This window comes from Notamacropus eugenii, chromosome 1, assembly GCF_028372415.1.
Source record: "Notamacropus eugenii isolate mMacEug1 chromosome 1, mMacEug1.pri_v2, whole genome shotgun sequence".
NCBI lineage: Eukaryota > Metazoa > Chordata > Mammalia > Diprotodontia > Macropodidae > Notamacropus > Notamacropus eugenii.
The window spans coordinates 619,955,034-619,981,705 of NC_092872.1; the positions used below are offsets into that span (position 1 = coordinate 619,955,034).

The 26,672-nt window shown below is 38.6% G+C and overlaps 1 protein-coding gene across 4 annotated transcripts in view; it reads left to right on the forward strand.

The window, feature by feature from the left end:
• ZMAT4 (zinc finger matrin-type 4) overlaps nt 1-26,672 on the forward strand; it is a 756,701-nt gene that overhangs the window by 134,692 nt on the left and 595,337 nt on the right. For 3 of the 4 annotated variants that reach the window (XM_072635102.1, XM_072635104.1, XM_072635105.1), the window contains exons 2-3: nt 5,097-5,185; nt 10,680-10,785. In XM_072635102.1, the coding sequence (XP_072491203.1) occupies nt 5,106-5,185; nt 10,680-10,785 (186 nt within the window). In that variant the 5' untranslated portion in view covers nt 5,097-5,105. The remainder of the gene's footprint in view (nt 1-5,096; nt 5,186-10,679; nt 10,786-26,672) is intronic. The other variant, XM_072635103.1, reaches the window with a different exon arrangement.

Consider the following 26,672-nt stretch of genomic DNA (forward strand, 5'->3'; position numbering starts at 1 on the left):
TCAGGTAGAAAATAAAGATGCAATTTTTCCCCCCTATCCAGTTCATGGACCTCCTGATATTTACCCATGAACTCCTTGGGTATCCACTGGACCCCAGGTTAAGGGAAGATATTGGAGTGATTTGCCATTTCCTTTTTCAGTGAGTTAAGGAAAATCAGATTAAGTGACTTGCCCAGGGTCACACACAGCTAGTAAATGTTTGAGGCCTGGTTAAGAACCCCTGAATTAGAGGATTCCAGTCCCAAATCTAAAATTCATTGAAATCTCAGGAAAGATCACCTGGTGAATAGATCTCAACACATTTGGGGCATAAGCAGAATCTCAGTCCCAGCGCCAAATCTTTTTCTGTAAATGCTAGAACACGTCCTTCCCTGGTTATACCTCAATATTGACACTCACAAGGCCTGACTGACCCTTAGTACTCACCTCAGATAAAGCAATCAGCAGGAGCTACCCTTAGACTAGTAATGAGCTTCTTCTGTGCCTGCTCAGCTTTCTTTCAGATCTAGCCTTCCCTGCTGCAGAGGGGGAAGAGGACTGGGATTCCCTGAGTCCTGCTTGGGATATTTCTTATCCCTCCATTATTAGCAGAGGAGGCTATAACTTCCAAGGCTTCTGGTAAGTGTCTAATACCAGGTACCAGAACAGTTGAGATGCCTAAAGGGCAATTCGAACCTCCCCAAAGCTAATTTATTAACCATTTCTCTTACATAATAGACAGACAATAAATATCCTTTAAATGAATGAAAGCACAAACTATCTTCCATTGTGGTTACGTTGATAATTAACTCAGTTGTGTTAATGATCCTAGAGCTGGCACTCCCATAGGTGTATACTGTGTAAAACCTTGAGAACAAAAGCGAAACCTGGGAGTCTGAGCAGACTGCAAGCTTAAAATGAATCATAAGAGTGACAGGGAAGCCAAAAAATAAAAAAGCTAATGTATTTTTGGCTGCATCAATAGACTAATAATGCAAAAAGTGAAGGAAGTAATGGTCCTTCTGGGGCCTGACCAGGGCAGGCAGGCATCTGGAGAATTGTGGTCAATTCTGGGTGCTACTTTTAGAAAGGACAATGACAGACTGGAGTCTGAACGATGAAGGATGACCCAGGAGGGTGAGGGCCTGGAAACAATACATATTAGAATCTAGAGAAGAAACCAAATATGCTTAGCCTAGGAAAGAAGAGACATGTAGCAGGACAAGGTTAAGTAGATATATTAAAATATGTGGAAGCCTGTCATGTCTTAGTATTTAGGATCATAGATCAATGGCTAGCGTAGTGGTTAGTTAGACACTGCTCAGTTGAGGTCCTAGGGTCTAGCAACTTGAATCAATCTTGGTCCTTCACTGGCCATTGTGATTTGCCCAAGTTCATTATTTTGAAATAGTCTGACTTCTAAATAGGGGAAGTTGTTGTGTTCAGTCATGTCTGACTCTTTGTGATTCCATTTGGGGTTTTCTTGGCAAAGATACGGGAGTGGTTTGCCATTTCCTTTTTCAGTGAATTAAGGCAAACTGGGTAAAGTGACTTGCCCAGGGTCACACAGTTAGTAAAAAATGTTTGAAGCTAGAGTTGAATTCATGAAGATGAGCCTTTTTGGCGTCAGGCCCAGTGCTTTATCCACTGCACCACCTAGCTGCCCCCAAGTAGGGGTAAGTAGGTTCTCCTTTCTTCCATTCATTGGCTTCGCCCCACATTCCTCCATACAGCTACTTTGGGGACACTTGCTACTTACAGAGTTGCTGACTATAGAAATAGTTATAGATTTAAAAACCCAAGAATCATCTTATTTTCTCAAAAGCTGCCTCTAGAAGACCTCATAGTCAGAATCTTCCTCATTTTTTGCCAAGTGTAACACCTCACTTCCTCGGGCTTAACAGTTAACTGAGTGATGTGTCCCACATTACCAATAGCACTACCTTCAAGTGTTCTAAGCAGGGAGAGGTTGGGACTTATAAGGCTGATATAGATCTGAGAGAAACATAAGAGAGTATCTAGTCTGACTGTCTCATTTTGCAGACAAGGAGACTGAGGCCTAGAGAGATTAAATCACTTAAACAAGGTCTCACAGCTAGCAATTGACAAAAGTAGATTCAAACCCACATCCTCTGACTCTAGTGTGAAAGATCTCTTTACTGTATTGTGCCATTTGTTCAGTTGGAAAGCAAAACTAGGTGCAATGAATGGATGGATGTGGCAGCGAGTCAGATTTCAGCTTGCTAGAAGGAAAAAAAACCTACTCACAGAACTGTCTAAAGTTGTAATGGGAGGCCTCAGAAATGAGGTGTTAGATAAGGTGTTAGATATCTTCAAATGAAGGCCGGATGACCACAAGCCATCCAGGGGATTGCTGGGCAGGCTGAGATGACCTTTGAGAAGTCTTACAGCTCTGATACTCCATGTGCTCATACGCTGCTGACATCTCCATCAAACTAAATGCAAACATTGGCTGTGCCACCTTTCAACAACACTGGTCTGCCTTTGCTTTGGAAGAGATATCTGTGTTCCTTGTCAGACTTCATTACTGCCTCAGAGGCATTTACTGTCCCATCTTAGATTAATTGAGTGTCTGATAGGATATCACAGAGTAGAAAAGAGCCTTATATGGCCTTACTAGCTATGATAGTCTTGGATTTTGACTGATAAATACAATGAATTCTTTACCTTTTTCTCTTCATTTTTCGTTCCACTAAACATCGCTATAGGTAGATGGACTTGTTGGACTTAAAGATGAAGTGATAAATGTAATGAATTCTCTGTCTCCTTTCTTGTCCTTCCCTAGTCATGAGCTGCTGAAGGTGAAGACCCTTATCCAAAGAACAGAAGGGAAGATCTGAGTTTTACTTCTGTCCTTTTTAAGCTTATTATTATTTTTTTGGCTTTCCCATATTCTTGAACTTCTTGGCCTTTATAGCTCTGTTTGATTATAAAGACTGTGTGGATGATAGTAGACAAATGGGTGGCAGACTTTCTCTGGAGTTTTACCAGTCTTTGCAGTTTAAATTGGACTCCCCCCTCTTCCCTACCAGGTTCTCTGCATGACCAGCACTGAAAAAATGTATCTTGCATTTGGCAACCCTTTCCTTGAAAAGGCCTCATGTGTAAACCAGGCTGACACTTGTCTTGTAATTACTTCCCACTGGATTTAACTGATTCACATGCATCCTTCCTTCCTTGATAAATCCAGAGGGGTCTTCATTACCTTTTAGTGCATGTATACTCTCCTAGATCAATAAGCCTAGAGGAAGCAGATAGTGGAAAAAGCCAGGATATTATGTTCTTCCCTGTTTTTTTTTTCAGTATACACATTTTATATTCTGCCTTTAAAGTTATTTCTGCTGCACAGCTGCTTTTCCAAGAAGGCAAACACTCCTTCCTACAGGCCCTGCTTGTCCTGACATCTACCTTGGATATCCTTTCACAGGATTTGATTTCTGCAGTCAGTTGTATAATGAGAAAGGAGTGCGCAGTAAGTTTGGAGATTCCTATTAACCAGGTCATCCATGAATCTATTTTTGTGGGCTTCTTATTAGAAATAGCAGGGAACACAAGGATATTTAAACACAGCCATTTACAAGAGCTTGGCAAAAGAAAAGAAAAAATATTGGTGATCTTTCTCCACACTTGATATTTGAAAATGTTGTACTAGATTTTGCCAACTTCCAAGCACCTTGACTTGATTTACATTCCAGGGTATGAATGAAGGCCATGAAAGATGAAAACTGGTTTTAACAGCCAAACCTTAATACTGTCAGACTCCCTTTAGGGTGCTGTGTCTAATTCTATGCACCGCATTTTAAGAGGGACTTTGACAAGCTGGGGTATATCCATGAGAGGACATTCAACTTGAGGAGGAATCTTGGAAACCATGTCATAGAAGGAATAGTTTAAGAAAATTTTTTTTCTCTTCAGTTATTTGAAGATTATCATATGGTAGGAACACTAGATTTTTTGGGGGAGGTGTTCCAGAAAGTAAAAGCAAAGTTAAAATATGGTAGATCTTGGCTGAATACAAATAAGGAAACTTTCTGTCAGCTAGATCTGGCTAAGGGCAGCTAGTTGGTGGGGTAGATACAGCATGGGACCTGAAATCAGGAATGCCAGAGTTAAAATCTGGTCTCAGATACTTACTGGCTATGTGACACTGAGCAATCACTTGCCCCTATTTGCCTCAGTTTCATCATCTGTAAAATGGGCTGGAGAGGAAAATGGCAAACCACTTTAGTATCTTTGTTAAGAAAATCCCCAAGTAGGGTCACAAAGGGTCAGACATGACCGAAACGACTGAACAACAAAAAGATCTGTCCAACCACAGAGTGAATTACCATTAAAAGTATTCAAACAAATGTGAATGAACATGAGGTGTTCATCTGATCTGTTATGATGTTGTGGAGGAGTTTTGGAGGCTGAAATAAAAGACTTTTAATAATTATAATATTAGCAACAACAACTCACAGTGATATAGTGCTTCCAGGTTTACAGAGGTGTTTTTGTTTGTTTTTGGCAAGGCAATCAAAGTTATGTCATTTACTCAGGGTCACATGGGTAGTACTTATCAAATGTCTGAGGTCAGATTTGAGCTCAGGTCCTCCTGATTCCAGGGCCAGTCCTCTACCCACTGCAAACTCACCAGAGTTCTTTCTTCGCAAATGGCCCAGTGAGGTAGGTAGTATAAGTGTACTTTCCATTTTCTTGGCATGTAAACAAATGCTTAGAGAATAAGTAATTTACTTTTTTAGAGCATTTTAAATTTAGGTTTGTTTTATTTAGGTTTAATGTTAATTCCATGCTGTGTTTCAGTAAGAACAATGCAGATTCTGTATCTGTGGCTCCAGACAGATATCCAATAGTACAAAATAGCTTCAAGTTATAGATGAACCTGCCTCACAGCAGGTTAATAATTTACTAATGGCCACATATCTAGGGTGTGTCCAAGATGGGATGCAGTCCCAGGTATATGAGTTCAAATCCTATGTTCTTTTCATCATGTCAGTCTGAATTTAAGATTAACTCACTGGATTCTAACCCTGTATGATAATTTGGGAGTGGACATAATTATGGATATATTCACTGACTTCTTGAAACTTTTTTAGAGGACAAACATGGTGAAGCTGGATCATTTAGCCCATGAGCAAGAAAATATCCTGAAAAAAGCCACCGTGGCCCAAGTGAGGAGTGAAAGGTGAATATGGAAACATTATGACTATTCCTCTGACCAGTTCAGGCAGATAGAAATTATTTGCCTTAGTAACTGAAATATTTTAAAATCATTGGACATAGTAGCTTAACCCTCTTTTTTTTTTTTTCATGTGGTCTCTAGACCAGGACTTGGTCGGTCTAAGTACTACGATACAATAAAAGTACTGGAATTTCATTCTTGCTTTGACTCTTCCAGTAACTGGTCAGATAATTTTTTATAATTTCTTGGCTCCACTCTCCTCATTTATAAATTAAAAAAGGGAGGGGTTAGAGCACCAGGTCTTGTGAAAGAAATGAGATAATGAATTTCTGATAAGTCATAAAACTAGAAGAAAATCATAGTAGTAAGAAGCAAGTCACTTCCTCTTTCCTGGTCTTAGTTTTCTTCATTTCCAAAATGAGGGGTCTAGACAAGATGATCTCCCATTTATTTTTTCAATTGTTAATATTTTATGAGTTTGTGGAGCACTTCCATTTCCTAGACATTTTATGAAGTCATATTCTGCTAAAGAGCATCTGAAAAATTCTTAATTTATAATGGCCCTTAATATGTCAACTGACTGTTGATTGATTGATTATCAATGCTGATGACAAGGAAAATGGGAGATTCCTAAAGAGACTAATATTGTACAGAATATTGAGTTAAAATTCATAATAGACACATGCAGAAGATATGCTGAAGAACACAAAAGAGTTACATGGACCTATAAAAATAATGTCAGGAAGGACAACATTCTAAAAAAACAAAGAAAGAAAATAGGGCTTTTGAAAAGTCCTAGGGATAGCAAAAGGGAGTTTTCTAATTATATTTGAGCAAGAACAAAGAACAAAGAAAGGAAAGACCTATTTCTTAGGCAAGTTAAGGTAATAATAACAGATGTCCTAGGAAAAGAATAACTGCTCTGTTTCTTTTTTACTTCTGACTTTTCTGTTAAGAACTATCTTTAGAGTTGAAAGGATAGGATAAACACTTTTAAGGATTAATTGAAACTGGATATAGTAAGGGAATACCTCCCATCTCCAAGCTTGTTCAATTCTCCTGTCCTAGGTAGGGTAGAGACCATCCCCCAGGACACAGAAGCAATAGGCAGGTAGTAGTGAATGCCACATTGTTGTTGTGGTGTTTGTCCTTCGTTCTCGAAGCGGACCATGACATCAAGATGATGACATGACTCACAGTTGACTTTGATTTGAGTGAGGGAGGGCTGTGCAACGTCACCAGCCTCACTTTCTTCTCCCAAGCCATCTGGGTCCAATGGCCAGATATTCATCAGGATGACTGGAGATGGCCCAGTATGCAATGCGAGACCCTGGCCCTTTCATATAAAACCCTAAGGTCTTATAGCATTCTCACTTTGAGTGAGATACACCCATTCAATGAATAGGCTTCTTTAAGTAGTTGCTCAAGGGATGGCCCCTTTAATAAAAAAAAAATCAAACTCAGAATTCCTGGGTAAAAGAGAAACAATTACTATTTAGTATTTAATGCCAAATAACAATCTTTTTGGAGAATGGAAAAGGTGGTGAAAGATTAAACAAATGTGGTTGTGGTTGTGATTTCCTTCAGAGAATCTACTGGAGTGGCTTGCCATTTCCTTCTCCAGTCAAAGAAGATAGATTTTGCATGTCCAAAAAGGGCTGCTGCAGGTGGGAGAATCTCAAAACAATTTCCTATGAGGGTATCTGAAATATTGCTAAGCATGGAGAAGTCTTTGTGAGCCTCCCAAACTCAATATCTCCTCAGTAGAGTTCATTATCTTTCCCCTCAAACTTTACCTTCTTCTAGACTTCTCAATCATTGTTTAGCGCACTTTTACCCCTTCCAGTCCCACAGACTAGCCACTTCCATGTCTTTCTTGACTCTTTGCTAATCCATTGTTAAATCCAACTATGTTGCCATATTGTGATTCTTCACGCATCTCCTGTCTTCCTGCTTTTGCATAGGCTGTATCCTGTTCCTGGAAAGCTCCTTGCCTCTCCCTCTTAACTTCTCTGGCTTCCTTGATTACCCTGCTCAAATCCTACCTTTTTTGAGGACCACTTTCCCATTCCTCCTAACTGTTAGACTTTTCCACTCAGAGATCACCTTTAATACATTCTCTGTGTATTTTGTATGTATTTAGGTAATTTACATATTGTATTCCCCATTAGAATGTGAGCTGCTTGAGGTCAGGGACAGTTTTTGCCCTTTTGTATCTCCAGTGTTATACCACAGTGCCTGGCACACAGTAATCATTTAATAAATGCCTGTTAACCAATTAACTTATTGACTGACAAGATCTGCTATCATGGAAGTAGGAGGGTGGATGTATTCTGTGACCTACCTGAGGACAGAACAAAGGGTAAGTTATTTTAAGCTTCAACTGACCTCTCTGGAAGGAAGTACTTGTCCATGCTTAGATGTGTTCAGATATGGAATATGCTGCCTTTGAGGCCGTCTTGTGCTCATTATCAGAGGAGCTCAAGGAAAGCCTTGATAATAACTTGTGAAAGACAGTGAGGGATCAATCTGAATTGAGTGGCAGGTTGAGAGGCATATAACCTCTGTTTTTTTTCCTGAGTTTCTGTGATTATGGTACTTTCTTTTCTACAATTCTGCAATTCCTCTGCCTCAAATGCAACACAATCATAATGATTCGTGCAGTCATTTATAGGGGTTCGGAAAATTGGAAAACAGCTGGTTGTGCAGCAAGAAGGAGGTAGTTGTGGAGAAAAAATGAAAGTAAACTAGGTCAGCTGGCAGGATGGGTCAGAACAGCAACACAGAAGTGTGATCGAGAGTTAAGGAGAAAGGGATGAGGCTCAGGACGGGCATCAGGAGGAGGAGGTCCAGGAGGAGAAATGGAGATGTGCACATAGCAACATGGGTCTCCTTCCTGTACTTTCCTTTGCAATTGCCTTACACTCTGGCAACTTCAGTCAAAAACATTTGACTGTGATTTCTTTCCTCCCCTGAAAGTTAAAGACTAAGAGCTTATATCTCTCTATCTACCGTGTGTGTGTACGTATGGATACATACATACACGTATGGATATATGAGGGACATATACATGTGCGTGTGTGTGTGTGTGTATATGCACATTTCATTTTATGTGTCTGAGTATATATGAATTGTGTGTAGTTTTCATGGGCCTGAACACCTTGGATATATTTATTGTAAGCTCAGAGTCTTAGAACTAAAGTGGATGTAAGAGATCAATTAGTCCAAATCTATCATTTTATAGATGAGCAAATCGAGGCCCAGGGGAGTTAGGCTGGAGTTCACCTAATGTCACTTGGGTCTAAGGATCAGAGATGGGATTTGAATCCCAGAGGTTAACCAGGTCAGTTCCTACCCAATCAGATACTGGCTCCTAAAACTCTCTGACAGTTGTTCATCTAGGCCCTGCTTGAAGACTTTCAGTGAAAGGAAGCCTAGTACCTTCGGAAGCAGTCCATTCTGCCTGAGGGCAGCTGGAATTGGGAGAAAATGTTTCCTTACATGAAGCCTAGCTTATCCCTTTAGTCACTTCCACTTCTCATTGCTCCTAGTTCTGCCCTCTGGGGCCATGCGGATTAAGTCTAATCCCTCTTCCATATTAGAACCTTTTAATTATTTAAATGAGTGAATGAAAATCATTTATTAAGCTCTTAGTTTGTGCCAATCCTTCTTCTAAGATTGTTATAGTTTCCACCTAACCTTATCAAGTCTTCTCCACATTAAACGTGGCCAGTTTCGTAATGTGGCATGGTTTTGAGTCTTCCTCAACGTCCTGCTCATCCTACTTTGAACATATACTGGCTTTTCAGTTTCCTTTCTAAAACTGGGAGCCAAGAACTGAATAATGCTCCAAATAGGCTCTGGTCAGGCAGAGACCAGTGGGACTAAAATCTCCTTTTCTATGGATTCTTGTTTGTTTTGGGTACAGCCTAAACTTTCTTGACTCTCATTTCATATTCTTGATTCATATTGAGCTTGCAGTCCACTAAAATTCTTCTTTAGGAATTGGGGTTATGTTGATTTGCTCTTTGGAATGAGGCTGAGGTATGGAGGGAGAGAGAGAAAGAGGAAAAAAGGAAGGAAGAGAAAATGTAGGGAAGAGAAAGAGAGAAGGAAGGGAAAGGAGAGCAAAATGGGAGAGAGAGAAAAGGAGGAGGAAAGGGGGAGAAAGAGAGAGAGATGCTGTAATTCAGTGTTAACATATGTCTGCACTGTACATTCTTTGCACACTATGGTACACGATATTAAGGAAGAGTGACAGATCTAATTCAGCCTCCAACCTCTCAGTATAACAACTGAACCCAGGGACTTGATTTTACTTTGCTTAGAGGCAGTAGATTTCAGTTCAATTTATTTGAGTGGAAGAATTATCCAGACCTCTTGTTCTTATAGGAGCAGAGCACACAGTTAGGTGTTTTTATGAGAATAATAATAAAAAAAAGGAAACACATTCCCTATGACCTAGTTTGGAACCATAACAAAACAACTAGATGGCACAGTCAATAAAGCACTGGGCTTGGAATTAGGAAGACCTGAGTTCAAATCTAGCTTTAGACACTTGGGTAACTCTGAGCAAGTCACTTAACCTTTGTTTGCCTCAGTTTCGTCAGCTGTAAAATGGGGATCATACTAATACCTACCTCCCAGGGTTGTTGTTAGGATCATATAATATTTGTGAAGTACTCAGCATAGTGCCTGGCACATAGTAGGTATTATATAAATACTCATTCCCTTCTCCTTCCTTACATCTCCCATAAAGAATAGTAGCAAGGTTGAAGGAAACCACAGTCAACTTCTTGACTAAAATATGGTTCAAGTTTCCTATTTCAGCTCTGGTACTTATCACTTATGTTACTTGGGAGTCACTTAACCTTTCTAGGTCTCAGTTTCCTCTGCTATAAAATAACAATGTGAACTGGATGACCTTGGAAGTTCTTCCCATCTCATTCTATGGGCTTATGATCAAATTTACCTAATGGTATAGGAAAGCAGTTCCTAACCTTTTCTAATATAAGACCTTTTCCATGTAAAAAGGGAAAATTCATAAACTCTGGCATGGTGCATGGTCAGTAGTGAGTGACTGAGAAAATACATAATGATAAAATATGTACTAGAAATTAATGACCTCTTTTAAATGATTTAATATTTTATTAATTATGACGGCATCCTCATACTTTTGGGGAAATAAGAATGCATACAAAAAGGAGGCTTATTGATTTTATTTGTGGAAAATATCTTTGCTTATTTATGGATTCACAATTCCACTTAAGTTGTTACTCTTATCGGAATGTAAACTCTCTGAAGTCAGAGACTGTTCTGTTTTTGTGTTTGCATATCCTACTCCTAACACCTTTCTTGGCATAGAGTTGGTCCTGAAATGAATGCTTGTTGATTGATTGACTGATTAACAGGCTAGGATTATGAAATCTTACTTGAGAATTACAGCAATATTAGAACAATAGATTCATTTCTGTTTTTTCTGTTGGTCTCATTTTAGCCAGATGAAGTCCCCTGACTTGGACCCAGATTTGTTTACAGAAAGTTACTGCAAGGTGTGCAGTGCTCAGCTGATCTCCGAATCTCAACGTGTGGCGCATTATGAGGTCAGTTATTGTTTTTTATTCACAGCATAAAGATGGAAGAAAGATATTTACCTTGCCTCTAGGAAGGTGAAGGAGTCTTCAGAATGCTTCCTTCTGAAGTATGCATGGTGGATGTCCAGTTAGAAACCAAGAGCAAAGGTTATCTGAAAGAACTAGGAAAGGCCTCGTGCCCTGAAAATATTCTATTCTCTCCTGTTTACTCATGCCTTAAACTTCTTTGCCAAGAGAAAAAAAATTTAAAAACCCAACAATGTTTTCATCTCTAAAATGAATAGGTTGGACTAGGTAATCTTGAAGTTCCTGCAAGCTCTAAATCTACGATTGTGTGGTTCTTTTGTACCAGTCACGGCACAGTGTAGCGGAAAGACTACTAGACTTAGAATCTGTGGAATTTGGGCTCAAATCCTGCTTAAGATACTGTGGCGCCATGAACTAGTCATTTTATCAGCCCAGCTCTCAGAGATTTGAGCTCATATTCTAATGGAGGAAATAAAAATATAAATAACTAGGAATATGTAAGATTATATGCAGAGTAGAGGGAAGGTAGTCTTGGGAATTAGCAGCTGTGGGGATTGGAAAAGACCTTGTGCAACAGGTAGCACTGGAGTTTTGAAGAAAGGCAGGAAAACAAGGAGATAGAGATGAGGAAGGACCCAGAGCATTCCAGGCATAGGAAATAGCAGTAGAAAGGCATAGAGATGGGCAAGATGGAATGGCATTTTTGAGGAACATTTTTGAGTATGCCAATCTAGTTTGGTCATAGTTACAATGAAAGAGTTAGTAAAAGAAGACTGAAAATGTAGGAAGGGGCCGGTTTATGAAGGGTTTTAAATGCAAACAGAGGAGTATATTTTTTTGTCCTGGAGTCACCAGAGCTCATTTAGAAATGGAGTGACATCATCAGACCTATACTTTAGAACAATTACCTTAGCAGGTGAATGGAGGAAGTAGACGCTTGAGGCATGGAGACCCAACCATAAAGATATTGTACATGTCCAGGAGAGAGGTGATGGGGGCCTAGACTAGGGTGGTGGACGTGTAGGTGAAGATGTGAGGAAATATATGAAAGATGTGAGAAAAGTAGAAATAAGATTTAGTAATGATTGGATATGTGCAGTGAGTGTGAGGAATGTAAGGTAACACAGAGTTTTGTAAACCTGTTTGACTGGGAGGATGAAACCTTTTACAATAATAAGAAAGCTTAAAAAAGGGGAGGGACTAGGGAGAAATGAAATGAGTTTTGCTTTGGGAGGCTGAGTTTGAAATTCTTACAGGACATCCAGTTTGAGGTGTGTAAGAGGAAGTTGTAGATATATGACCATAATAGCTCAACAGAGATACTAGGGCCAGATGTATACATCTGGGAGTTCTCTACATAGATATGAGCATTGAATTCATGGATGCTGATGAGATGAGCAAATGAGGTAGTATACAGAAACACACACAGAAGGAGGGAGAGAGAGAGAGAGAAAGAGAGAGAGAGAGAGAGAGAGAGAGAGAGAGAGAGAGAGAGAGAGAGAGAGAGAGAGAGAGGGAGAGAGAGAGAGAGAGCGAGAGAGAGAGAGACCAGGAAAGATCTTTGGAGAAATTCACCATTTGTGGATGTGACATGCATGAAGATCCAGAGAAGGCACTTAAGAAGGTATAGTCAGGCAGATAGGAGGAAAACCAAGAATGAGTAATCAACATTTTTTTCTTCTCCTTCCTTCTCTTTTTTCTCTGGATACTTCTAATAGCTTCTGTTTACCACCTATGTGATTATGGGCAATCACTCAACTTCTAGAGGCAGCAGATAGACTGCTGGGACACTTGGTTGCCAAGTAACCAAAAAGAAAAGTCTTCTGCCATCTTCCCCCTGCCCCCTGCACACACGTGAACGTTAGTCTTACAAGAAATTTGTGGAATCATTTGAAGAATAATTTTTTTTCAGGAAGTAATTAGGAAGACCTGAGCTCAAATTCAGTTTCAGAAACCTCCCAACAGCGTTAAAGTTATTTAACCTCTGCTTGCTTGAATTTTCTCGACTCTAAAATGAGGATAATAATAAACCACCTACCTTCCAGAGTTGCTATGAGGATCAAATGAGATAATATTTGTAAAGCATTTAGCATGTTGTCTGGCATCTATTAAACCTCTAATAAATCCCTCTTCCCTTTCTTTGGGACTCAACTTCTTCACATGGGAGAGGGTTCGAATAAATGATCTTTTAGGTCCCCTCCCATTTTAAAATCCAATATAAAGTTCTATGATCCCATAGAAAGTCATTTAGACATATGTAGGGGGGCGGTTTGATACAATGGGAAGACAATTTGTGCTAGTCAAAGGCTTGAGTTCACATCCTTTCTCCATACTTATCGACCGCATGATTTGGAACAAGTCACTTAATCTCCCTGGACTTCAGTTTCCTCATATTAAATAAGTTGAACTACTTGATCTCTGACCTTTCTTCAAGCTCTAGAGCCATGATCCTATAATTAAATGACCCTAGAGCTTGGCTATGTACAAGGAAAGGTAGGAAAAAGTGTGAGGGTATTTCATGACTTAGGAAGGGTGATACCAAAAAAAGAGATAGTTATCATATGTAGTGGATGGTAGAAAGGGAGAGAACAGGGAAAGAAGGGGATTCCAATTACAGAGATATGACTTGCTTTGCATTTTGATGAGGACTGGTCCAGACTGAATCCCTTTTGTTTTCCAAAGAATCCCTATCAGTGGAAACATGCAATCCCAAGTTTAACAGCTCAGGAGTTATTTTTGATTGGCAAATGAGCCAGCAACTTTCCTGTTGTCTGTTAAGTCTGACAAATGCCTGATGTGACAATCTTTGCCATGGCTTACCAGAGTCAATATTTTTGATGAAGACAAAAAAAAAACTCTTCAAATGATGACTCCACAAATTTCTTGTAAGACAAACATTTGTGAGGGAGATAAAAAAAATAATGGCAGAAGACTTTTTTTTGTCATTGTTACTTGGCAACCAAATGTTAGAGAAAGGAAACAAAAACAAAAAAAAGCAGGTTCTAAAAGGAGAAGAGAGGCAGGCTTTAAATAAAGAAGTGTGTTATTGTGGGGTGTATTGTGCTATCTCGCCTCTGTCACATTTAAATGGTGTCCTTGTGACCCTGTCCACTTTTTCTTTTGTTGTTGCCATGTGAACTTGCCAAGTCAGGTCTGTTATTTGATGAAAACTAGGTGAAAAAAATGTTTGAAAAAAATCCAATTAGGTAGACGTGAAGTTACAGAATTACAGAATCTCAGATTTGGAAGGATCTGTGAAGTTCCCTAGTCAAACCATATGTAAGCAAACATCCCCTCAGCAACATCCTTGGAATGCAATTCTCCAGAATATATCTGAGAACCTCCAGGGAAGGAGAACACATCATATCCTAAGAAAGCCCGTTCCAATTTTGGACAAATCCTATGGTTAGATAACTTTGCTATTCTTTCTACATTGTTTCTGGTTAAGACCAATTCCTCTCCTACATGACAGTCCTTCAGATACTTGAAGGCAGCTATCAGGTATCCCCTAAACCTTCTTTTCTTCTTCAGGCTAAACCTCCCTTAGTTCCTTCAAATGATCTTCCTAAGGGAGAGTTTTCAATCTCCCATCATACTCATCACCTTGGACTTCAGCCATTGTAAACTGGAGAGTAGGGACCATTTTCTTTTCCTTGCTTTGGTTTGGTTTTGACTGGCTTGATTTTAAATCTCTAACTCCCAGTGTGATGTCCTTATCCCTTGCTCTTCCTCATCCCATATACTCAACAGTTGCTAAATCTGACAGCTTCTATTTCTGCAACATCTTTTGTATATGTCCTTCCATTTCACTTCTAAAGCCATTGTCAGATCCTCATTACCTGTCACCTGGACTATTGTGATAGCTTTCCATCCCTGACACAGCTTCCAAAGTTATTTTCTTAAACTGCAAATTTGACTATAACCTCATATCCCCTCAATCGACAAATATCTTTGGCTCCCCATTACTTTTTTATATGCATATACATATACACACACACACGTATAAATCCCTTGGTTTCGTATGTAAAATTCTTTACAACCTGACCCTTTTCTTCCTAATTGGTCTTTTTGGACTTTAATCCCCACCTCAAACTCTGTATTCCAATCATCTGGGCTTATTTATTGTTTGGCACACACAATTTCCATCTCCTATCCCTTTGTCTTTGTCTTGTCTATCTCTCGTACCTGAAATATGTGTTCTTTATTTCCACCTCCTAGAATCTTTTTTTTCCAGAACTCAGCTCAAATGCCAAGCTTCTTCATGATGCCTTCCTACCCTTCCCAACCTCACCCTTCAACCAGTGACCAGGGAACCATTCCCCCAGATTGCCTTGCTTGCATATTGTATATATTCTACATTGACTTGTACATATTTGTGTTGTCTCCAGCCATTATCTCCTTGAGGAGAGAGGATGGTCTTTTTGGATCCTTTGGATCCTTAACTTCATACGTAGAGAGTGCTTAGTAAAAGCTTGTTGGCTGATTGTTATATTAGGTTCTTAATAAATGTTTCTTGGATTGGATTGTCCTCAATCTCTAGTTAACACAGCCATTGCATTGCACCCTTCCTGAGGAGGAGAGAATTGTGTGGAAAATGTATTAGTGTTTATTGAATGTATTGGAGCACAGAAGAGGTAGAGAAAATAGAAACAATGACAATAGTTATATTATTAGAGGCATGTAAGCTCTACAATCTACACTGCTGCAAATCATCCAAACATTATGTAATTTCCCATTAAACACGGATGAGAACAGCTGAATGATATTCCATGGAGGAGCACTAGGCAGAGCTTAAATACCTCTGTCACTGAGACACTACAACGTTCTATCTCACCTCAAAACTCAACCAGACCAAAGAAACCACTCTTCTCCCCCATGGAACTGTGAACATAAACTGTGCCTACATGACATCCAAACAACCATTCTATTCATTGGGGGGAAAATCAGTCAGACTGACTCTTAGCACTTGGCATTGTATGACTCCAGAAACTGGTTTGCTGCTTAACTTTTCAATTTTTATTTTGGCATTATAGTGGCAGGGTGTCCTGGTATAGTGGGCATCATGATGGGCTTGGGGTGAGGTAGAACTCAGTTCAATCTTTTCTTCTTTATTAGCTATGTGATCTGGGGCAAGTCTTATAACCTGGGTGGTCCCCAGGCAACTTCCTATGACATTTTTTTTACCAAATTAAAAATAGATTTTTGATCTGTATTGATGGAGTCAGTTCCCATGTTTGAAGTTTTCCAAACTGTAAAATCAAGGATGTTTTGCATATTTGTTTGTTTTGGCATTATGAAGACATAGAATTGAAAAGTCTCTGTAGAAAGAATAAATCTTTTTCCTTTTTTTAAAAAAAGACATTTTTGTTCATCTTTTGTTTTTATTTCACCTACAATTTCCAATGTATTGCTCTCCATACCCTTTCCAAGGATCCAATCCAGAAAGTTAAGCATAAAAGGGGGAAAACAGTTCAACAACACAAACTAACCTATCAAAACATTTTAATAGTAGATGCAATCAGTATTTATTAAATGCCTACTATGTGCCAGGCACTGTGCTAAGCACTGGGGAAACAAAAAGAGGAAAAACAGTTTTGCCCTCAAGGAGCATTCAGTGTAATGAGGAAGATGTACTATTCCATACCTGTTGTACCCCTTCTGCAAAGAAATGGAGGAAAAATACTTTCTCTCCTTTAGGACCAAACTTGATCATAATTTCCCAACATTCAATTTCAATTGTTTGGTTGTAATTCTTTCCATTCACATTGTTTTCCATGATTCCAAATTGCTTTGCACACAAAAAAATGAAAACAACTTTCTCAAATGTTCACCAGAACAACAAAAAAAAGATTGTATACCTACTTTGTCCAATATTGTATGCAACACCATGTAGAAAACAGAAATTATATGTGAAGGTAACACCTGCACACCTGAAACAATTATATAGTAACCTGCAGTCATATATACTTAAATATAAAATTAAATGTCATACCTTCTCAGCAATGCAAGGACCTAAAACAACTCCAAAGGACTAATGATGGTAAATGCCATCCACATCCAGAGAAAGAACTTTGGAGTTGGAATGCAGAGTAAATTAGACAATTTTCTTTTTTGTTTTGTTTTTTTATTTCTCATGGTTTCTCCTGTTTCTTATAATTCTTCTGTGCAGCATAACTAATGTGAAATTGTGTTTAATAGGAATATATGTGTAGAGTCATATCAGATTGTATGCCATTTTGGGGAGAAAAATTTAACACTTATGAAAGTGAATGTTAAAAACTAAAAATAAATAAATTAATAAGTTAAAAAAATAAATGGCATAGGAATATATGCCATAGAGATCCTTATAAAGAGGAATTGGTGAAGACTAAAGTTGTCCAGAATGATTTCTCAGTATATATAAAGCTTTGTGGGAGTTGAAAGAATAGATAGCATTTGAAAAAAACTAAGAAACAGAGGGCAGAGTATTCTAGGAAGGGTAATAAACATGCACAATCAATAAATATTTATTAAATGCCTACTAAATGTCAGGCACTGTGCTAAGTATTGAGGATACAAAAAGAGGCAAAAGATAGTTCCTACTGTCAAGGAGTCAGTGATCTAATGGAGGAGCTTATAATCTAATAATAACAAAAACATAGAAGTTAGAATAAGCAGGATGGGATTATAATGGGTAAGAATGAGCTGGTTAGCATTTAAACGATTTGTGTTCTAATTGTAGCCCTGTATGAATGAGTATTTGGGCAAGTCACATCTCTCTGAGGGTCATTAATTTCTTCATCTATAAAATGAAAGGGTTGGATTATATGACTTCTATATCCATCCAGATCTAACATCCTCTGGATCCAAGAAAGTAATATCCCAGAGTGTCCAAATGCTATCTATCCTGTCAAGACTCAGCCTAATTTTCCTGTCAATTCTACTTCTCTGGTTATATCAACTTACAATCAGATCTTTGTCCAATGACTAGCAGATCTTAGGTTTGTGGATTGTAGAGTCAGAAGATGCTTTATATCATCCACTCCAACCTTATGTAGAGATGAGGAAACTGAGTCTCAAAGAGATCAACTTGTCCAAGGTGATGAAGCTACTTAGAATGTCTTAGTTCTAGCCCAGATCTGACCCTGATTCCTAACCTATTACTCTTCTATTTATGGCATGCTGTCCATACTGCTCTTTTAAAAGTTATCATATGTTCACAATTCAGTTTGTCAGTCAAAAAACATTTATTAAGCACTTACTATACAGCTAGATGGAAGCAGCTAGGTGACTCAGTGGATAGAGCACTACGCCTGGACCTGGGTTCAAATCTGGTTTCAGACACTTACTAGCTATATGATCCTGGGAAAGTCACTTAACCTCTGTTTATCTTAATTCACTAGAGAGGGAAATGGCAAAACATTCCAGTAACTTTGCCAAGAAAACCCCATGGACATAAGTATGGTCCAGGAGGCCATGAAGAGTCAGACATGACTGAATGACTGAACATCCGCATTGTTTGAGACACTGTGCTAAGTGCTGGATATACAAAGAAAGAAAACTACCTCCCCCACTCCAAAAAAAAAAAAAGGAAAACGAAAACAAAAATGGTCCTTGCCCTCAAGAAGAATACATTCTGGTGGGGTAGACAAGATGAAAATAAACTAGATACACGCAAAATATATACTGAGTAGATGGAAGGCAGTCTGGAAATGGAAGGCAGTAGCATCTGGTGAGGATTAGGAAATGTCTTTTATAGAAGGTGAGATTTGAGCTGAGTCTTGAAGGAAGACAGGGAAATCAAGAGGTAGGGGTGAAGGAGAAAAATATTCCAAGAAGAGATGCCAGCTGTTATAAAGGCATGGGAATAAGAGATGGAAAGACATTTTCTAGGGACTGAAATGAGTGTACCTGGTGTATCTGGTACCCAGTGTACCTGGACCATAAGAGTACATGGAGGAGAGTAGGTCAGGTGGAAGAAAACAAGAAGAGTAGGAAGAAGGCCCTAGGTTAGGAAGAGCTTTAAATGGTTAATAGAGGCTTTGATTCTCAAGAAGGAGATAGATATAGTAAGACCTGCAATTCTGAAAATTCACCTTTTTAGCAGAGTGGAGGATGAATTGGAGTGAGATAGAGAGAGATCAATACAATTGTCCAAGAAAGGTGATAAGGACTTGAACCACTATGACTATAGCTTATGAGTAGAGAGAAGATTCACATTAAACATGTTAAAGTTTGCCCAATAATTTTTTTTTAACAACTTTACTAGGCAGCGTAAGTATCATTACTACTATTTTATGGAAGACAAAACTGAGGTTCAGAGCTGCTAGGTGATTTGCCCCTGGTCAAACATTCGCATAAGCTCAAGCTTGGATTTGAACCCGTATCACCTAACCCCAAATTCACTTTCTTTTCCTTTCTTTTCCTTTCCTTTCTTTTCTTTCCTTTCCTTTTCTTTTCTTTTCTTTTCTTTTCTTTTCTTTTCTTTTCTTTTCTTTTCTTTTCTTTTCTTTTCTTTCCTTTCCTTTCCTTTCCTTTCCTCCCCTTCCCTTCCCTTCCCTCCCCTCTCCTCCCCTCTCTTCCCCTTCCCTCCCCTCCCCTCCCCTTCCCTCCCCTTCCTTTCCCTTCCTTTCCTTTTCCTTTTTCTTTCTTTTTCTTCCTTTCCCTTCTTTTCCCTTTCTTTTGTTTTATTGGTGCTTTTAGTTTTTTACATCACTGTTACTTCCCAGTAACTACCATGTCTTCCCTACGAACTCTTCATAGGAACAGAGAAAGACAATTAAGCAAAACAAACCACCACAACAATGACATCTGACAGCTTGTGGAGCATTGCACACTTGTGGTTGACAATCTCTCTATAGAGAGAAGGCAAATGTGTTTTTCACAGATCCTTGTTCAGTCATTGCATTTAATCTGAGTTTGAATGTCTTTTAGTGTTACTTCCAGTTAAATTATTGTGGTCATTGGGTATATTGTTTTCTTTGTCCTACTTTTTTTTATTCTATATCATTTCATATGTCTTTCCACATTTCTTGCAATTTCTCATATTCATTGTCTTACAGCATAATAAATAATATTTTCCTAGATTACTGCCTTTGTATTTAACACACATGCATTTATGTATGGATCTGTAGACACACACATACACACATATGTGTATATGTATACCCACATATAATTATTTCTCTTCCCCCTAGTAAACTCAGGAGTATAATTTTGTGTGTTTTGATATCTCCCCTTAGTCTCTAGCATGGTGATAGGCTTACAGTATGGCGCTGAATAAATGGATTTTTGTTTTATTGATTTTTAGGTATTGATCCTATATGGGAGGGTAGAGATGGTAGATGGTGTTATATTGTAAGTATACATTTAAGCTCAAGGATAACAGACAGTTAGGAAAGTGCCTTAAAATTGAAGATGACATTTTTGTAATATTAGATAAGGAAAGTTCTTAACAATGTTGGGAAACTGTCCAGATGCCTATGAAGAAGTTGTTATGGCAAAAGAACTTAGAGAATGAAGTTCTGAAGTAGCAACATTACCCATGAGTCTGGCTTCACTGGCCGCAGTTTGAGAATGGAAAAAAATGCATCAGCGTAACTCAGTACCCAAGACTGTGAAAACTATCATCATACTTCCATCCATTTAGTGATAGGCACATTGGCCCAGGGAGTCTTCTGAAAACCTAATTTTCTTGCTTCAGCTGTTTTGACTGGCCTAGAAAGGAATACTGACCTTCTGTAGCTTTTGCTTAATATAAAGGAACAATTGACAGGGGCTCTATTCTGCTTTTATTGGGCTATAAGGAGAACCCAATCTCAGCTTTCAATAGGCAGACACAGAAATGTGAAAAATAGGTCCCCAAGCCTTTGATGGCTGACATTTGGTTATTTTCTTGCTTTCATGAATTATCTGTCCTTTGTCTGTAAATCCCCCAAGAGATTGTCCCCTCCACTCTTTTCAATCTTCCTTTTCCTCGCTTTCTTTCCTTTCCTACCCCCAATTTCCTGAGAGAAAGTATAAGCTGAGAGAGTCTTCATAAATGGATTAGAGTTGTGGATATTGTATTAGGTTGTGTTTCTGTGCTCCTGCAAGCCACAGCTTAGTGCATGTAGCCAAACGTCTCTCCTCCAGGATCACTGTAGATTGATGGGTAGCTCTGGTTGATCAATATAATAAAATACATAGGTCTTGACTTATGGTAGTTGTGCAAAATAATGCTAGGGCAGGCTGTGTGTGTCAAGAAGGGGTTTTTAATATGCCAGTGTACCTAATTTCCGCAGGTAGGGTGAAAAGGACACTGGTTGAAAATTAGGGTCCAGGTGACTCTGAGCGTTTAGGCAACAAAGTGGCTCCCTTAGAAGATCATAGATCTTAGCCAAAGGTTCTTAATCTGGGGTCTGTAAATCTCAAAAGGATACATGGATATATTTTAAGGGTTCCATGAACTTGAATGAGGAAAAACTAAGCCTTCATTTTTACTAACTTCTGAGATCTAGTATTTTCTTCAATTATTTAAAAATATTATTATTATCTAGTTTCAGATTGCCAAAAAGATCCATGACTCCGAAAGGTTAAGGAACTGTGATTTAGAGCTTGTAGGACTCTTAAAAGTCATCTAGTCCATCTTCTTCGTTTTATAGATGAGGAAACTAAGGCCTTGGAATTTGAACCAACATGTTTGAGGCCACGTACAGAATTACATCTGAGTCAGGGTTGGAATCCGGTTTATCTGGTTCCAGGGATCTAGGACATTAGATCCATAGGAAAGAGGAAGGAAATAAACATTTTTAAAGCTCTTACTATATGCCAAGCGCTATGACAAGTGCTTTACAAATATTATCTCACTGAATCCTCACCACAACCCTGGGAAGTAGGTGCTATTATATTTTCATTTTTACAGATGGGGAAACTGAAGCAAGCAGAGGTTAAGTGACTTCTTCAGGGTCACACAGCTAGAGAGTGTCTGAAGCCAGATTTGAACTATAGCCTTTCTGATTCCAGGCCCAGTGCTCTGTCCATTGTGCCACCCGTGTGTCTCATAAAGCTCAACCTGGATCCGGGAGTGGAAAGAGGGGGGACTAGCAAATTAGGAGTATGTTCTGAAAGCAGAGGGCAAAACGTTGAAGATAAATTGTCCACTGTTGGGACTCCATGGGCACTGGCACCATTTGGCTTCCTCAGGATGTTAAAAGGCTGATCCCTCCCTAGAACTGGGATAAACTGGAAGTGTAATAATCTCTGCCTGTTAAGGACTGAGTTGTCATTTCTCCTCCTCTTTCCATTGTTACTTTGCATTTATTTGATATTTACTTACATCAATATATCTTATTTTCCCTAATAGCTCTCCTTCAGGACAGAGACTGTTTCTGTTCAGTTTTCCATATACTCAGACTCTGGCATAGTTCCTGGGATATAGTAGGCACTTGACAGGTGCTTGTCAGATAAGGCTGTGGCCCAGAGTACAAAGATTTATCTCAGTTCTGCATTTTGGGGGCTAACTTGAAAACATGCACATGTATGCCACACATTCCTAACATCCAAATATTCCATCTGGACATACTGTGTTTTGTTCCCATATCTGTATACAGAAATAAATTGTATAGGGTGGCTTCTCCATCATCAGCCTAGTTAGAAGCCATCAATGATTCCTTTAAATATTTATATTCCTGTTAGATAGACCCCAAACATGACTTTCCATTTACCATCTCCAGGCCTTTGCACAGGTTATTGCTCCAGGTCTGGGATGTAGGTGCCTCTTAGAATCCCTGACTTCCTTCAAGGCCTTCAGGTAACACAAAAGCCTTTCCTGAACTCTCACAGTTGGAAATGCCCTCTCCCTCCTTCAATTACCTTGTAGTTATTAAATTGTGCATATCTTTTATCTTCTTTCCCAGTATTTGTAGTTTCTTTGATGCCAGGGATTGTTTCCTTGATGTTTTTTTCTTATCTGTATATCCCAGTGCTGATCATAGTGCCTAAAACACAATAGGGACTTGTTGAATTAACAGGGAATTGAAATCTCTTTGCTTTCTAGCACAGCCCTGGATCTTGGTGACTGTTGAAGGGATATACTCAGGAATATACTGAGTTAATTTCATTTTGTGTCACTTATGAGCCATCCCTTCTGCACAGATGTAGTCCGGATGTTGCCGTTTCAGGCAGTTAAGACCAAATAAAAAGATTTTAAATTTAAAAGCGATCTTAAATATTTATTAGAAGGTAAGTAGGAGAATACTATCTAAACAAAACTTCAGGAGCTCAATTATAAGGATACTCAATTTTAAAATGACCAATGAAACACCGGAGGCAAGTTTTGGACAACATGCATGAATTGTCCTTAGTGTATTTGCATGTTTGTTCTTGTGGCAGTCTCTGCCATAGCGATGATGTCACACATGTTTGTGGATTGGAAAAATACTTAGGTGGATGATGTTTCCATAGGAGTCTCCATCCTGGAGGTGCATTCATTCCTATCCAGGCTTTCTTATCCTTGATTTCCCATATGACCTACAGACTGCATCTTTCCAATACATTGGAATCTTTTCCCTTGGTATCCCAGAGACACTGCTCTACCTCAGAATGCCTATCCATTGTGTCTCATTTGTTTGACTAGTCTACCCCCTCTGTCACTTCTTTCATAGAATTCAGGATCCTGCAACCTGCTTATGCCAATTGTGCATCGACCCTTGTTCTTTGGATTACTTATAATAACCTCCTTACAATACTAAGTTATTAATAATTTTCTTGAGATTAGGATGCTCCATGCTTTTGAACTCGATAGCATATATTTATATTAAGAGATTGACTTTTTCCTAGAAGCAAGAATTTTGAAAACTTTGAAGAGAACTGTGTAGTTTTCCAATTTCAGTCTGTGCTCAGGTTTTCCTCCTACTCATGTCTCAATTCTAGGTTCTGTTCATTGTCTGTAGTGCCTAAAATGTAAGTATACATATATATATATATATGTATCTATCTCTTTATTATCCATTCACATGTGTGAATGCAACTAAATATATATATGTCATAATCAAGTGGAGCACATATGATACAAAGTATAAGCAACATGAATTTTTTCATCTACTTTGTTTATTCAGTGGTGTATTCTTAGATAATAGCTACAGATTTCACTAAGGGGGTTTTGTAACATTCGTGATATGATTTCATAATTTATTTCATTAGATTGGAGCCATGCATCTCTACTTCTTGAAAGGAGTTAGATGCTTGGTATTACCACTTTTCTCAAACATTTCCTGATGTGAATGGAAATGGGACAGCCCTTGGGTCAGTTAAGGATAGCCTAACAGTCTGTTTCCCTGTTATTGTTACTGTTTCTTGTTTTAATCCACAGAACCTTTTCGTCAGTGATCCTTTGCAAGAAAGGATGATTTCCTAAAGTGTCTATGAGTGTGTTCAGAGGTCGCTCTAGAATGATCACATTTAGGTGCAACTGGAACCATCAATTTCATGGAGAATTTTCACTTAAGAGTTCTGAGCCCAGTGCTTCCCTCCCCCCCACACCTACCTTGGCAAGCATAAAATTTCAAAATATTGAGTTCTTTGTCCTATATTTCTCTTCCATATGGAATGTTCTTAGTCCATATTCTTCTAAGATGCTATATCTGATTCACAGTTTTAAAAACGGAATCTGGAGGCCATCTAAAACATTTTCTCTCTCCTTTTAAACATATTCCTTGGTTCATTTGGGAGCACAGCACTTATTTTGGGAGAACAGAGTGAGACATTCTGGTCACAAGTTTGGCCTAGAGAATCTGGCATTTGATAATCAGTGCTGAAGAATATCGTGAGTGCCCATGAATATACTTGGTCCTAAGGTTTTTCCACAGCTAGTATTTATGGTATTTTTCCAACCCTTCAAGGTACTTTATATAGAATGGTGGGAATTACAACAATATGGTAAACTGCAAACTTAATTTTACATCTGCCATTCCCAGTGAAGCAGAGACTCATAGCATAACATCACAAAATTGGAAGGAATGTCAGAGGTCATAAATTCTAACCTGTCCCTGAACAGGAATCCTCTATTGAAATATCCTTAAAGAAGACCTTCAATAAAGGGGAACCTACTACCATGTGAAATGGCCCATTTTACTTTTGAATCACATTGTTTAAATATATTTTATATATGTATATATACACACACACATATTTATACACATATGTATAAATATGTCTCTTTTGTCTTTTTATAATTGTTTAGTCATTTTTCAACCATATCTGACTCTTCATGACTCCATTTGGGGATTTGTTGACAGATACTGGAGTGGTTTGCTATTTCCTTCTCCAACTCATTTTCACAGATGAGGAAACCGAAGCAAACAGAGTTAAGTGACTGTCCCAGGGTCACACAGCTGATAAGTGTTGAAGGTGAGATTTGAACTCAGGAAACCAAGTCTTCTTGACTCCAGGCTCAGCACTCTCTCTTCTGTGCCACCTAAATCCCCTCTCTTTTGTCTTATATTTTGTCTTTATATCTTCACATGGATCATCTCCAGTCATCCTGAGGAACATCAGGTCTCTGAATATCTTCACATTTTCAAATATATTCCTGTCCTCTCTTCTCTCTAGAGAAACATTCCTTATAACAAAGCAAAAATAAAAAATAAAAAAGGAGTTTAGTAAAACTCATCAATACATTGACTACAACTGAAAATATATGCAACATTCCATATGCATAGTCACCTCCTCTGCAGAGAAAGGAGGTGTACTTTCTCTGCTTCTTTGTGATTAAGACTAATTGTAATTTCACAATGAGAAAATTTCTAGTTGTTTACAATCTTCTTTTTTCTTTATGGTTCACCTACATCTACCACAATGTGGTTTCTACCTAGATCTTTAGTTCTCCCTATGGGGCCAAGCAGAATAAGTCAAATCCTTCTTGACAGTTCCTCAAATACTTGAAGAAAGTCATTATTCCTCCACCATGTTCTCCTCTTCACATACACATCTATAGTTCTTTTAACTTACCCACACGTAACATGGTATCCGGTTCCTTCGCTATTCCAGTTGCCATCTCTCCATCTCTCCATCTCTTGATTCTCTATAGTTTGTCGTATCTTTACAATGAACAGAACAGTCTGAACAAGACAAGGGACAGTAAGATTTTTGCTGACTTCATTTTGGACATCTTGGCCATCTCAATCTAGTATTATTGAGCACCTACTAGGTGCAAGGCATCATCCTAAGGGCTGAGGATACAAAGGCAAAAACAAACACAAACAAAATCTAGCCTGTCTTAAAAGAGCTTATGTTCTATTAGAGGGATACAACAAGGAAAGAGATAAGTAGACATGTGGTTATTTGAGGTGGAAAGAATATGAGGATATAGAATGCTTCACAAACGTATCTCCTCATATAATGATCATCCCATTAATTTTCTCTGTATCATTGCAACTTTAGTATATGCACTGCTTCCATGGTTCATTCAATTCAATTCAACAACCATTGAATTGGTATTACTGTGAGCTGGGCATTAGTGCCACAAAAAGAAAAAAAAAAACGAAAACTCTCTCAGCCTTGGAGAAGCTTATATGAAAAGACTTATGTGCGGGGGTTCTTCAAATGGAGGAAATTTGCCCCAAGAGGGAACATTGCTTTCCCTCTCTGACTCTTCTTTGTCTTCTTCCTTTTTAAATGTGATCGTTTCCCAGAATTCTCTTCTCGGGCTCCTCTTTCTCCGTACTCTTTCCCTTAGCAATCTTGTCCACTCCCATGGCTTAAATGATGACATTTGTGTAATTGACTCTCTCTTGGCCCTTAGCCTTGAGTTTCCCACTGCTTGGTGGATAGAATCATCTGGATATCCCTCTAGAAATTCCAATTCAATCATGTTTAAAATCAATTTGGCCTGCCTTCTCACTCTCTGAACC